Source organism: Macrobrachium rosenbergii, chromosome 4 (assembly GCF_040412425.1).
Source record: "Macrobrachium rosenbergii isolate ZJJX-2024 chromosome 4, ASM4041242v1, whole genome shotgun sequence".
In the NCBI taxonomy this organism is placed as follows: domain Eukaryota; kingdom Metazoa; phylum Arthropoda; class Malacostraca; order Decapoda; family Palaemonidae; genus Macrobrachium; species Macrobrachium rosenbergii.
In genome coordinates, this window is record NC_089744.1 from 48965685 (window position 1) to 48980578 (window position 14894).

The 14894-nt window shown below is 38.9% G+C and overlaps 1 protein-coding gene across 10 annotated transcripts in view; it reads left to right on the forward strand.

Annotated features, from left to right (window-relative positions):
• The window catches only part of LOC136834264 (tubulin polyglutamylase ttll-4-like), a 96148-nt gene extending 93557 nt beyond the window's left edge, over nucleotides 1-2591 (forward strand). For all 10 annotated transcript variants that reach the window (XM_067096624.1, XM_067096677.1, XM_067096652.1 and 7 more), the window contains one exon: nucleotides 852-2591. In XM_067096624.1, coding sequence (XP_066952725.1) covers nucleotides 852-1521 — 670 coding nt within the window. In that variant the 3' untranslated portion in view covers nucleotides 1522-2591. The remainder of the gene's footprint in view (nucleotides 1-851) is intronic.
• The last annotated feature ends 12303 nt before the right edge of the window (nucleotides 2592-14894 follow it).

Here is a 14894-nt window from a genome sequence, read left to right on the forward strand (position 1 = left end):
CTGAGTGACACACATTCCCATAATTGATAGAAATGGAAAGGTTGGCACATTTGCAGATGAACCATATTTCACTAGTTTTTCAGAGGTTTGGGTATATTCTGACAACTATGTAATTAGTGATGAATCTGACATGAATGTTAGAGTTAATCTAGTTTCATGCAGCCTCTGTGTTATTAATTCTTAGATATAAATTTTATCCTTCATCTTCTATTTACCAAATTTTTTTATGGTGGTAAAGTACCTCCTACCAGAGGAGTGATGTTTTATGTTTTTTGGTGTTGTAAGTTTTATATATTGTAAATACTTCCAAAGAGTTCATGTCTGTTTGTTATGCTTAAATGTTTGATACTTCTAGTGTTAATACTGCAAGCATTCTTGAAGGAGCTTGTCATGTTTTGTTATTTTCAAATTTCTATGTAAAGTGATGACCACATGTCATTTAATTAATGTTGAGTATTGCTCAGGCATTTTTTAAAAGCATAGAAATCATTTTTTCGATTATGATTTAAGAATGAAATGAAATGTGAAGCACAACAAAATGATGACTGTTGTGCTTTTCAAATTTTTTCAGGTATTATTGTGGTGGTGGTTTTATTAAAACTGTCTCAAGCACCAAGAATTTCAGTGTTATGTAAATTGATGTCTACCCAGGTTTGATGTATACCTGTCCACACATTTAAAAGATGTGGAAATTTTTTGGTGTTTCCTTCATTTTCTTATGGTTTTCATTTGTATTTTGAATTTTTAACAGCAAGAAAAAATAAAATACTGCATTTGTTGAATCTATATTATAATATTTAAAGATTTTTAAGTAAGAAAAACTTTACTCATGATATTTTTCTCTGTTTCAGACTGCCACACTCCCCCCTACTGGGGAAGTTCGTTCCACAACCACAATCCTCACCCCAGCTCCCCCTAAAATCCCAATCCCAACCGTTACTGAGGGGAAAGAAGAAAGCTCTGTCTCGTCCAAGGCTGAGGGATGCCAAAATAAAAGTGAATCCCCTGAAACCGGCGTCAGTGTCTAAGTTCTTAATGGTAAGAGGAATAGCCTCAGGGTTAGAGAACATTGAAGAAGCCGAAAATGAGAATGATTTGGATCTGGAGGGAGAGGAGGTTATTACAAGTGGAAGAGAGCCCATTCAAAACATTGGACAAAACTGCACCCATCAGTATATGATTCAGGATGATTCAGTTGAAAAAAAGGAGAATGATTCTGCTGAACAAAGAGAATCTAATGTAAATGAAAATGAGAAAAAGATGAAAATAAGCAGTACTGGGAAGGGAGCATATGAGATTTCCTGTTCAGACAAATTTAACAAAAACTGTGAAATGGAAGTTGAATTTGGTTTTCATGGTTCTAAAAGTTGTGAAGTAAATTTAGCCTGTGATGATAGCAGAAATGAGAAAGAACAAATGGAAGAGACTTCGGTAAAAGAATTAACAGTGACAAGTGAGAACATTGACAGTAAAATTAAGGAAGGTATTGGACATATTGATAAATTAACAATATCTGAATGAAATGTAAGCTGTGTATAAAAGGAAAATTTATACGTGTATCATAATTGTATATTTTACAGTCAGGTATAGATTTAAAATACTACAGGATTTGGAAAAAGTAGTAATCTTTAATATTTTGTCCAAAGAAGTTTGATGTTGCAGCTGTCATTTTCATTGTTGAATAGACGTGGGAAAATTTTGTATCTTCAGATAATGAAGGTAATGTAAGAATATAACTTCTTTGGTATTACAGTACAAGATTAAAAAGAAAAGGAATTGAATTGATTCCATTTAATTAAATAGACTCAACAAGTGAGTGATGCTAGGATGTGAGTTTCAATTCCATGTATTGTGGTGTTCCAAGAATGTTTTGATAGAGTGGTTTTTACCCTCACATTTAAAGTTTGAGACACCTAAGGGTCTATGCCTTGGATCCAGTTTTTATTTAATTTCTGATGTCAAAATATCTCCACCCAAGCATTATTTTAATGAGTTTTCAAAATGTAAGATGTATGATAACTTCTAAGGTAGGTTGCATTGTAATAAAGAAGAGGTATAATCCTATATTGCGTATTTATTGTTCAATATGATGTAATATATGGGAACAAAAGTGGAGTATTTATTTAATGCATATGGTATTAAGCTTTTTTTTTATGATTGGCTTAATGTGGTGTATTAAGGCATTTAAAAAATTGCAAGATTTTAAGTTTTCTACAATTCTAAAATTAAGACAATAGCTGTACTATTGACTGGTATATGGAAAAAAAGTATTTTGAAACCTTACCCTTCATTTTTACTTGTGTGTTTTATTTTTTATTCAGTTGCTGTTCATCACACCATGCTTAATACCTATGGTTGGTGTCAGGCCATGTACAAGTGTTAGCAGGGTATTTTGTCAGTATAATCTAAAGAGAAAGTGTTAAATTGATTCGACAATTTTTATTTTTTAACTCTTCTTTGGTACTTATGTTAGGAGAACTTGTTAATATACAAAGGGGTATTGGATAGTAACTAGTTAAGTACCAGAAGTATACAGGAGTCAGATTTTGAATAAAGTGGAAGTAATTGCAGAATAAAACTTAAAAGATCTATTTATCATTTAGCTTGCCTACTATTTATTAGTAATTATTGTACCTATGCCAAGAGTATTTTCTTTTCTTGCTTTTTTCCTTTCTTTGGGTGATGATAATTTCTGAGAAAACTTGCTCTAATCGGTCATTCCACATTATTTGCTTGGTTTAAGGGCTACACATGAATTTTACCCTTCATTCATAGCAATGTTACCCTTTAATCATAGCTTTTGTGGAATTTTTCACAACAGTGCATTCTTCCCTTACACATTTAGTTTGGTTACCAAGTTGAGAACTACCTGCCATGACTGAAGCTCAGTGTGTGAAATGTTTTCTTGTCATGTTTTACTACCTTGGTTTTGTCCAGCCAATTTTAATGGCTAGTTTTCCACACCTTCCAAGGTCATCTGTCAGCATTAGGCAATTATTCTAATATACTGTATTAGGAAGTCGAGTAATCATGTGTTCTTTATCATTCCTTTGCCTGACTGTGTATTACTACAGTGTCTCAATATTGGTTTAGATATACCCATATCTGTGACTTAAATTTCCAAAGCACTCAATACTCTGCCAATTGGTCACTGTTACTCATGAAAGGCTAACCAAAAAGCTATTTGGCTATATGCAATGACACTTCATACATGAAAAGAAAATTTCTTTACTGCTGATTTGATATCCTGATTTTGTTTGGTATTTTAAGAAAAAAAAAGTTAATTTTCAATAAATCTTTTAGTTGGGGGTTCCTCCTATCCCATTCTGATTGATCTTAGATTGCTCCCCAGGTGAAAAAGTTCTTTCACCAAGGTTTCTGCAGGTTTTAAGGTTCTGGCAAAAAAAAAAAAAAAAAAAAAACTGGTAGGGAACTTTCAGAATAAGTGCCTCTTAGGCTATGTTTTCTTCAGTGTCAAGTTGTGCATTCCCTTCTTGGAAACATGCCTAGCCTCACCCCTCTTGAACATATGTATCCAAATCTCTCACCCAGATGGGGTGAGGCAGGTCATGTTTCCAAGAAGGGATTACCAAAAAAAAGCCTCTTGTTTTCACAGCAGAATATTCTGCAGTAGTGTCTGCTATTGAGGTTATAAAAAATACGCTTCCACAAAAGTTTGTGCTATCCAGTGATTCTAGAGGGAAGACTCGTGGGATTCCCTGCTCTCAAAGGCCTCATCCCCAAAACTGGCACCCCTGCCTCATTGAGCAGCGAGAAGACTCCCCCCATAGCACAGGACCTCTTCCTCTGGTAGTCAGTCTTCCCCCAGCAAAAGATTCTGGCATCAGAGTCAGGCCAGAACAGAGCCAGGCTTCGGACAACAACCAGCCCTTCAGTGGCTCCCAGTCTTCTCATGGCAGTTGTAGGTACAGGACCAGGAAGAGGGGAGGTTCCTGGTGAGACGTCAGCGGCTTCTAAACAAACCCCCCCCCCCCACCAGCTGCCACGAGTTGGGGGTGCCTAGCAGCCAAGTAGAGCAACTGTTAGAAGTACAGTATGGAGGAGTGGATGGTACGGGTCAGGACCAGAGGGTGCCGAGAAACTTGGTTGGTGTCCTTATTGGGTCACCTGTCTGCTTCAGTGACTCCTCTGACTCCAGTGACTAAGACCTCTGTGACGGCCACAACTTCAATGGTCACTGTATCTGTAATTCCTCATATATCTTCTGTGATATGTGCTGCGGAGTTCGGGGCAGTCCTTCGTTCCTTCACCATTGATTTGACCTCAGCAAGCCTGAAGGAGATAAAACGCACAAAGAAGTCGTCGTCTCCTTCATCTTTGTTTTCATCAGATTCTTCCGCCCCTTCCCCTTTTGCCTGTTCTGCTAATAAACAGAAGAGAAAGATTGCTTCGTCTTCCTGTTGGAAGTCTCACAAGACTTCTGGTGGTCAATCCTTCCCTGTGGAAAGGATCTACAGGGCTCTCGCTAGCGTTGCAGCCTGTACCCCTGCATAATTGCTTCGAGCAAGGATACCACCACTACCCCAATGTCTCCCAGACCTAGGTGTACTGGTGCCAGACCAACAAGCAAGGCTAACTGGTCCGGCCAGGACTCATAGACTTTTAAGTCCATGACCGAGAGAAGATGAGGAAGGGGCATAAGTAAAACCAAAGGTTTGTTCTGTATATGAACAAATGACAAATTATAAATCAATTTGTATTTTTCGTAACTAACAAACCTGCAGTCCTAACATATATGGCCCACCTCGAGCTATCCCTCATTTAGTTAACTGGGCTAAAGGAAACATGCGTTGTAGCTGGGATGGGTTAAGGCAGTTCGGCTGTGCCCTCCTTTTCGTCATCTTGGCTAACTCCTGCTGCCACCAAAATCCCTGTACTTTTTTTTAACCAGACTTCAGCAGGCAGTAGAGAATTTTCCCTTTCGTAACAACAGCAGGTTTACTCCCTTACATTAGTTATGAAAAATACAGATTGATATCAAATTTGTCATTTCTCAACTTCTCTCATTCTGAAACATGAACAGTTCAGGGGTACCAGGAATCTCCCCACTTCGTCTTCCCTGTTGGTAGAGGCTTCAGCTTCTCAGAATGCTGTGGCATGTTCAGCAACTGCCCCTGACCTTGCTCCCCAGAGAAGGCCCAGGTCTTCTCTTGATTGGGTGTGGGTGCCAGGGACTGTTTACCTGTTTCTTCCACCTGCAAGCTACTCTGTCAGGAGGGGGTTAAACAGGTCCTTGGATTGTGACAGGTATCGTTCATGCTCCTGATCTGGTCCCCCAGACAGTGACAGGGACCATTTGTGTTCCCTGCCTGGTCCATCCATGAAGGTATATGAACCTGGCCCAGTCCTAGGACCGGACAGGTCATATCCCTGGGTGGGTGAATGAGGGGTTCTGAGAAGTTTCCCTCCCCAGTAGAGGGAGTAACTCAGGATATCTGAGAACTGGAAGGACTCGAAGGTCCTCTGCCCCAGGACTCTGATACCCCTGAGTTATAGAAGCAGTTTCCACAGGTCATTTGGCTGATCAGGCACCATAACAGCCTAGAGGAAGGGACCGTGGCTGTTCCCACATATTGTTTCTCCGCCATCGAGCCTGAATGGGGTCTTCAAAAAGATCCTCGGTCCTCGATTGGTTTGCCATAGTCCAAGCTTGCTGGCTGCGTCTTGGACCAGGTGAATTTTCAGTCTAGCTGGTCCAGTCGGCTACTTCCTCCACCTCTAACTCATCAGAGAAAATATGTCCTGGATTCAAGAGCTACATCAACCCTCCAGTAGACTCAGACCTGACGTGCTTTGGCGCTTGGTATCTTGCTAGATCACCTCCAATCTGAGTGTCACTCTTTTCCTCTCACTTGGAGGCAGTGGCTTAGGAGTCAATGGCCATGGCTGCTCTCTAAGCAGTCTCTTGGCAGGACCTATGGTCCTTTGCTGTAACCTGTATGTCCTCCTAATCGGGTTGTGCCCCCAACAAGGGTGGTTCTTCCCTTAGACTGCTGCTGTATGGAGGTAGGCAATTACCTACCTAGCCCATCAGATAGCAAACTTGTGTTCCAACCTGGTCCTGAAGAGGAGAGATGCAGTTTTATCCCAATTTTCTAGGAGCCTTGGACCAGAGTTGGTTCTTGTGCTCAGAAACAGACTGGTTCTGGGGTCTACCCATCTTACCTTGTAGTGAGGTAGAGACTGCAGTGGACAGTATGTGTGCTGACAACGACAACACAATTGTCCATCGAGCAGTGGCCCATAAGACCTCTTGGACTTCACGAGGTACTTCAGCCAATCCATCAGGTTTGGTTGGTCCTACTTCAGGGCAGAGGAAATGCCCCAAACTATTTCTGCCTCTTTAGGGAAGGGCATGCAGCTCTGCTCCTTTTTAGCCCTCTCCCTCCCATCCTGGGAAAGAGGGCAAGGGTAGGAAGAAGGGAGGAGGACACTATGGGTGGTGCTCCTCTCCAGCTGCCAAAAGTTGGGGGTTGCCTGTTGGGCCAGTGGGCTATGTGGTAGTGGACATCCTGTGGGGAGGATATCTACTCCTCTTCGAATCTCTGCCACCCCTTATTTGCGATCCTGTCAGGTTTCTGACTCGCAGAAGGATCTTGCCCTCCAGGAGAATAAGTGCAATGCTGAGGAAATGCACAGTAGTAGTTGCCTTATGCTGAGTGGTGTCTGAACCTGCTGGCTCTGCTTTCAGAGGTCCCAAGAGAGCTGCCCCAGGCTGTGAAGTTGCTGGCCCTTCATGCCTGGAGACTATCTAGCATCTCCAAGCAAGATGATCTTTGCGCCAAACTTCGAGGGGACGTCTGGATACCTATGCAAATCCTCAGCGGCTGTCTGCCATGAGAAATGGGCAGTCTTCTGTGGGTGGTGTCATAGACAGGATCTCTCTCCCATTAGAGCAACTCTTCAGCAGGTAACGAACTTCATCTTCCTTTGCTGAGAGAGCTCCTCTCCATCTCAGCCATTAAAGGCTACAGTTCTGCCTTAGGCCATGTGGTGAGGCTTAAAGGAGTAATCTCCTCGGGATTCTCGTGCTTTTGAAAAGTTTTGAACAGTCTTGTAACCCCCAGGGAACTCAGACCCCCTGAGTGGGACGTGACTCTCATTCTGAGGAGCCTTATTTGTCGCTTGTACGAGTCTCTCAGAGTCGTCAGAGGGATCTGACTCTTAAGTCTGTTTTCCTCCTTGCCTTAGCATCAGTGAAGAGTAGGTGAGCTTCATGGCCTTTCCTTCAATGTATAACGCTCAAGGGGATGGGGATTGGTTTTGCTGAAATTTGTCCCGGACTTTGTAGTGAAGACTTAGAACCTGTCAGTCCCTGAAGTCTGGTTGAAGTCCTCAATCCCCTCCATAGAGGACTTTGTTGGTAATGATCCAGATAAGATGCTACTATGTCTTGTTAGAGTGTGTGTTGCAGTACTACCTAAAGAGAACTTGATAACTCAAGCCTGAGTGTCAACAAATTTTTGTTAGTACTGGCAGGGCCAAGAAAGAGGTGTCCAAGAACACAATTTCTTTCTGGCTCCAAGAGATAATCAAGCAGACACGTGATTTGTCAAGGAAGGAGGGCAAGTGTACAGTCTGGGCAAAACCTCATGAAGTCGGGGACAAAGGCTAGATATGGCATTCAAGAAGAACCAGTCAGTTCAGTCGGTGTTTTTCTTGGGCCCAGTGGTGGCTGCCCAGGAAGTTGTGTAGCTAGCACAGCTCCCATGAGGGGACAGGCAGCATCTCGCCTAAGGCATTTCGGTGAGTGAGAGACAGTGAGTGATTGGTTCCCCTCTTTCTCTTTCCCGAGTACACACCGGACAGATGAGCTGTGCAGGCAAGTTACACAATAAGGAGAGTCCTTAATGTGTTTTAGTTTAAGGATGCATGTTCTCCCCCTTTCTCTTGGCTAAGGGAGGAAGGGGCAGCCAATACAAACCTGTTTACAATAGTCAGGTCTAGTTGTGACTTTTTACATGGTTTTTCCAGCCTTATCAAGTAATCATGTACAAACCCATTACATGATGGTCCAGAAGTCTGGCTACTCCACATCAGATATTTAAAGCATGCCAGAGGTGTGTGATCCCTTTCTCTGCTCCTCTTTTGGACCAGATAGACACATCCCAGGTTGGGTGAACCTACCAGTCAGTTACGGTGGGGGCAGGAAAAGAATACAGCGTTGCCATATGTATTTATCTCTTTTAATCTCACCCTCAAGGTTAATCCCTTGTTTATGGCTTTACTCAAGATCTGTCGTTTACTTCATTTTCTAAAAAAAAAAAAAAAAAAGGCTTGAGTAAATTTTGATTATTCTTAATGAATTTTCTTTCTTTGTGTGCTTAATGTAATAATAATCATGGTTCTTATATCATAACATGTTTAATACATAATTTAAATTTGTGAGGGTGGTTTGGCAGGAATAGCTTTTCAAGCCATTTAATTATCCGTATTCTATTTTAGCAATTATTTATTGGTTACATGATTAGATTTTTTCAGTACCTCTACAGGTTAAATAAACTCATCATTTAGAAGAGGAAAATAATTTACCATTAATTACACAGTCCCTTGTTTCTGAGAGCGAAGATGTTGGCGGTGGAGAGATCTGATCCGCTTTGGCTATCCCTTGGGCCATTCATACCCTCCGCTGACCCTTGATGGCTGCTTGAGGCGACCACTGTTGTTGTTCTTGACCGAGCTGGCCTATTAACCCTTTAACGCCGAAGCCCTATTTACAAAACCGTCCCCCGTATGCCGGCGGCGTTCGGTGAGTTAGCGCCGAAGCGGAAAAAGGTTTTTTTCAAAAAATCACAGCACGCTTAGTTTTTAAGATTGAGTTCATTTTTGGCTCATTTTTTTTGTCATTGCCTGAAGTTTAGTATGCAACCATCAGAAATGAAAAAAAGTAATCATTATCATATATAAATATTGGAATATATGACAGCGAAAAAAAAAAAACGTATATAATTGTATACAAATCGCGCTGTAAGCAAAACGGTTAAAGCTAAGGAGTTAATTTTTTTTTAGTTGTATTGTACACTAAATTGCGATGATTTTGGTATATAACAAATTTTAAAACGATCAAAGCAACACAGAAAATATCACAAAATCATGCATGAATTCGTAACGCACGGACGTAAAAAAATGTTTTCAAAAATTCACCATAAATCGAGATATTGTGCTAGAGACTTCCCGTTTGTTGAAAAATGAAGCTAATTGATTGAATATTACTAGACTGTAAGTGTTTTAGCTTACAATTGCAGTTTTCGACCATTTCAGTCGAGTTAAAGTTGACCGAAAGTCGAATTTTTTCTATTTATCGTGATTTATATGGAAATATTTCAAAACTGATAAAAGCTACAACCCTGAGTTATTTTTTGTTGTATGGTACATGAAATTGCACACATTTTCATATATAAAACTTTATGTAACAACTAATTTAAAGCGGTGCAAATATTACGACAACGAGACTAAAGAATTTCTGAGATGTTCAGCCGAGTTACCGCGCAGACGTAAGGAAAAAGCTTTTTTTACAAAATTCACCATAAATCGAAATATTGTGCTAGAGACTTCCAATTTATTGCAAAATGAAAAACGATTGAATATTACTAGAATGTAAGAGTTTTAGCTTACAATTGCGTTTTTTTACCATTTCGGTCGAGTTAAAGTTGACCGAAGGTTGAAATTTTGGCACTTATCGTGATTTATGTGAAAATATTTCAAAACTGATAAAAGCTACAACCATGAGCTATTTTCTGTTGTATTCTACATGAAATTGCGGACATTTTCATATATAAAACTTTATGTAACGACTAATATAAAACGGTGCAAACATTACGACAACGTGACGAAAGAATTTCAGAGATGTTCGGCCGAGTTACCGTGCGGACGTAAGGAACATGTTTTTTTCAAAAATTCACCATAAATCGAAATATTGTGCTAGAGACTTCCAGTTTGTTGCAAAATGAAGGTACATGATTGAATATTACTAGAATGTAAGAGTTTTAGCTTATAATTTCGTTTTTTTACCATTTCGGTCGAGTTAAAGTTGAACGAAGGTTGAAATTTTGGCAGTTATCATGATTTATATGAAAATATTTCAAAACTGATAAAAGCTACAACCATGAGTTATTTTCTGTTGTATTCTACATGAAATTGCACACATTTCCATATATAAAACTTTATGTAACGACTAATATAAGACAGTGCAAACATTACGACAACGTGACGAAAGAATTTCTGGCGCGGACGTAAGGAAAAAGTTTTTTCAAAAATTCACCATAAATCGAAATATTGTGCTAGAGACTTCCAATTGGTTGCAAAATGAAGGTAAATGATTGAATATTACTAGATCGTAAGATTTTTAGCTTAAAATTGCGTTTTTTTACCATTTCGGTCGAGTCAAATTTGACCGAAGGTTGAAATTTTGGCAGTTATCGTGGTTTATATGAAAATATTTCCAAACTGATAAAAGCTACAACCATGGGTTGTATTTTGCTGTATTGTACATGAAATTGCGCACATTTTCATATATAAAACTTTATGTAACGGCTAATATAGAACAGTGCAAAAATTACGACAAAATGACGAAAGAATTTATGAAATTTTCGGCCGAGTTACCGCCCGTGCGTAAGAAAAAAGTTTTTTTCAAAACACCATAAATCAAAATATTGTGCTAGAGACTTCCAATTTGTTGCAAAATGAAGGTACATGATTGAATATTACTTTATGTAACGACTAATATAAAACGGTGCAAACATTACGACAAAGTGACGAAAGAATTTCAGAGATGTTCGGCCGAGTTACCGCCCGTGCGTAAGGAAAAAGTTTTTTTCAAAAATTCACCATAAATCGAAATATTGTGCTAGAGACTTCCAATTTGTTGCAAAATGAAGGTAAATGATTGAATATTACTAGAATGTAAGTGTTTTAGCTTACAATTGCGTTTTCGACCATTTCGGTAGTCAAATTTGACCTTAGTTGAAATTTTTTGTAGTCGACGTACGGTATGTCCATTAGTCACCTGACAGAATTTTAATCGACTTGCGATACGTCCAGTCGGCGATTAAGGGTTAAGCAAGTCTATGCCTCATCATCAAGTTCTGTCTCCATTACTGTGCATGCTAAGGCACATGACATCAGAGGAATAAGTTCTTCTCTGGCATTTAAGGTGTCTGTTCATAGGATTTTGAACACTGGTTCTTTGCTTCGTCAGACCACTTTCACTTCCTTCTACCTGAAGGACATTGCCCACAGGTCCTTGGACACTTTTTCCTTGGGTCTGGTGGTGGCTGCTCAACAAGTTGTGTAGCTCATCCAGTCCCTGGCAGGACCATTTGTATCTTGCCTAAGATGATAGTGTGGAAGAGAGAATGAGTGAGATGACTGGTCTTTTTTTTTCCTAACCTTTTTCCTTCTTCTCTACCTATGGGTGGTTTTGGAGAATAAAACATCCTGCACTGGAACTGGCTTGATACAGGCGAGTGTTGCAGCCATACTGTTACAGCATTTATATGCTCCTTGCAACGTACAAATATGCTTCTCAGTAGCCTTTACTTCTCTCTCCAGCAAGGGAAATGAGAAGTGGTGACAAACCTGTGTGGCCAGCATGGTTTGTTGCTTGAACAGATATAGTTCTCTTTGACTTCCATATATGTAATGAATCTAACATGCTACACTGTGTTGTAACCCAGTGGACTGGGTGTTAGATACACACTTATCTAACAACTCAGGCTTAAGTCCACTTCCTTAGAACCCTAATTTCTAGGAAGAGTTGTAAGGACGGGATTGAGTGACATACTGGCTGGGTGTTGACTGGTTTATTGGTTGTTCATTACTGCACGAATATACTGAATCTTCGAAGATGTTATTGGCGTGTGCGAGCGGTAAAGTAGCATCTACACCCAGACAGGGGAAAACAGAGGTAATGATTCGAGCATCTGTGTTTGTCGGCAGACAACCAGATGGCGATATTGAGAGACATAATAAACATACAGTGTTGAAACATATGTCAATGAAAAGGCCAGGAAATTCTACACATGGCCAATTGCATGAGATTCGAGACAGATTAATTACTACAATGCAGTAGCATATGTGAAATGGCAAGACGTTTGGCCTCTTCACAAACAGAAACATACATACAGTTTGATACAGAAGATTTGGTGGAACACTGAGTACATGATTAGAATGTTTACATGGCAATGCAAGTAGTGGTGATTGTACATATATCAAGACAAAAATGGTTAGGGAGAAACAGATGGAAATATTTTATGGTAGAAGTTTCGTTCCTTCAGAGAAAGAACTCGTTTTGTCTTGTCCCCTCCAATGGATGACGAACACGCGTCTGGAAGAGACGGCATCAGGCTCTTACAGTGATCAGGTGTGCCAAACTTCCATTTGGTTTAGGAGTCTCATACCTCCCTCCAAGGATGAGTCTATCCTAATGTTAAGACCGAAGGTTTGTTCTGCATATGAACAAATTTTTAATTTATTTGTATTTTTCATAGCTAACAAACCTGAAGTTTTAACATATACTGCCGACCTCTAGCCATCCCTTACCCTGAGTTGGAAGAAAGCCTGAAAGCGTCACAGGGTTCTAGCTGGGTCTCTGACCCACTTCCACCTCATCTGCTTACCATATGCCAGATGCCACAGATTCCTTGCATATATGATTTTTTATTGTTTTTAAACCCGTTTCCAGCTGGCACCAGATTTATCCTAAGACCACAGGTTTGTTAGCTATGAAAAATACAATTTAATTAAAAATTTTTCATATTTGTTATTGGTTGTTATACAGGGTGAGCAAGAGTTTCTTGGCAAATGGTTTTGGGCATTCTTCACATTATTAAGAAAGTTTTTTCAAGACTGCAATTAAGTTATGTGACAATGCTAATAATGATGTTACGGGGTGTTACAAAGGTAAAGTCACTTTTGAAGGCAGTAAAGTCAAATCACATAAAATTTTAAACTAATTACACATTAAGCAAGGTGTACCTGTATAGTATCATTGTACAGTACTATTTTAAGAGATTTAAATCTTAACACCTACAATTGCAATAATTAGGCACAAGAATTTGCATGCAATTCTTTTCCTTTGCAGTTGTCAAACCTTGATGGCCAAAAATCAGTTATCACCTTACACAATTCTAAACATGTGGCTAAAATGTAACTCAGCTCTGCAAGGAAAATGCTACAAAAGACAAACAATTTACATGTTAAAATAGGCCAAAACACTGAAGGGGAAATGTTACTGCATTCTGTGGTTGAGTAGAAACTTACGGATATTAATAATCACCCCAGGACCCCTATAACTTGGTAAACGCAACCTTTTCAACAATAGTCCTGTAATTGCACTATTTAATTCGGTGCATAGCTAACAGCTTGGTTAACAATTTGGAGCATTTAGTTTGCATACCTCTGTAAACTGCCAATTTTCATGAGCAAGAATTTTTTTTTATCCACTTATGATGCAAATATTAATATAACAAACCCCTTTGGCTAAGGTAAAAAAAATGTGTCAAATTATGATCTAAAGGTATAAATTAAAAGCAAGTTAAAATAAAAACTTTTAATGAAAAAGTCTAATTTGCCTTACAACTAAGGGAATAAAATATTTAGGTGAAACCTTATTTCTGAAGTAGTTTCCGCACTGCAGCATAACTTAAGAGCCCCTGAAATGGAATTAAAATAAATTTATTGTCATGTCTTTGAAACTGCAATAAAATTTTTCAGCAGATTATTCAACTGGTCAATTGAACTCTTGACATTTTGCCAAGGTATTACAAACATTCTGGCTAGTCTTTGGAGCCCACTAAAATGACTAATGCAGTTTATTGGAATGATAATGGTCCCTTGCTAAAACTACTAAAAACATTATGCTGGCCAACTGCTCTTACAAGATACATATCAGTATTAGCTTAAGGTACACTTAACATTTCAAGATAAGTATTAGTATTAGCTTAAGTAACACTAAACATTTATAAAGAGATAAATTAGTCATCAGCTTTCTCAAAAAAAAAAAAAAAAAAAAAAAAAAATATATATATATATATATATATATATATATATATAGATATATAGTTAACATCGCAGAGACATGTTGTCACATGGAGTGAGAAAAAAAATGGACTTTATCTAATGACAGTTTTTTTGGATGTGCCTTGGGTTTAAACCCCACAAAGACATCATGGCGTGGAACTTTAGCCATGCTTGCCAAAGGCTGCCCATCCCAGCTCTGGATGCTGGCATTTTCAAATTCACAAGAGTTAAGTCTAAAACATGCCTAGTCAAAATTTACATTACCTGGATAATTATACTGTACACCCTACCATGTTAAAAGCAAGAACTGATGACTTAAGCACACTGACCACACTTTAACTCTAAGGTATATGCTGATAATTCAAATTCTGACCAGAAAAGCCTGAATCATCTCTAACTCCTACCTGAATAAACAAAACATGAGTTGGAATACCAACATTTTGCAAGGGGAGGACTATAATAGCACAGTTACTTACACAATGATGTTGTTGATAGGTATGTGGATTAATTTGACAAAGAATCCAATGAACCCCATAATAGCAAAGCCAATTGCTGTTGCCATGGAAATCTTCTGGAACTCTTTACGGTCAGGTTTTGTGCACCTCTTGACAAGCCTGATGGAATCCTTAGAAAACTGCCTTGCTGGCTCAACAAGTGTCATAACCTGATCCATGTTCCTGAAAAAGTTAAAATACTAATAAATTGCAATGCAAATATATTATGTATATAACTAAAACTTCTATATATCCTGTATTCCAATTACAGAAATTTAGCAAGCTAATACTGTCAATCTTAATACAGTACATCTTACTACAATACCATTAATAGGAAATATCCATAACACACCACAATGC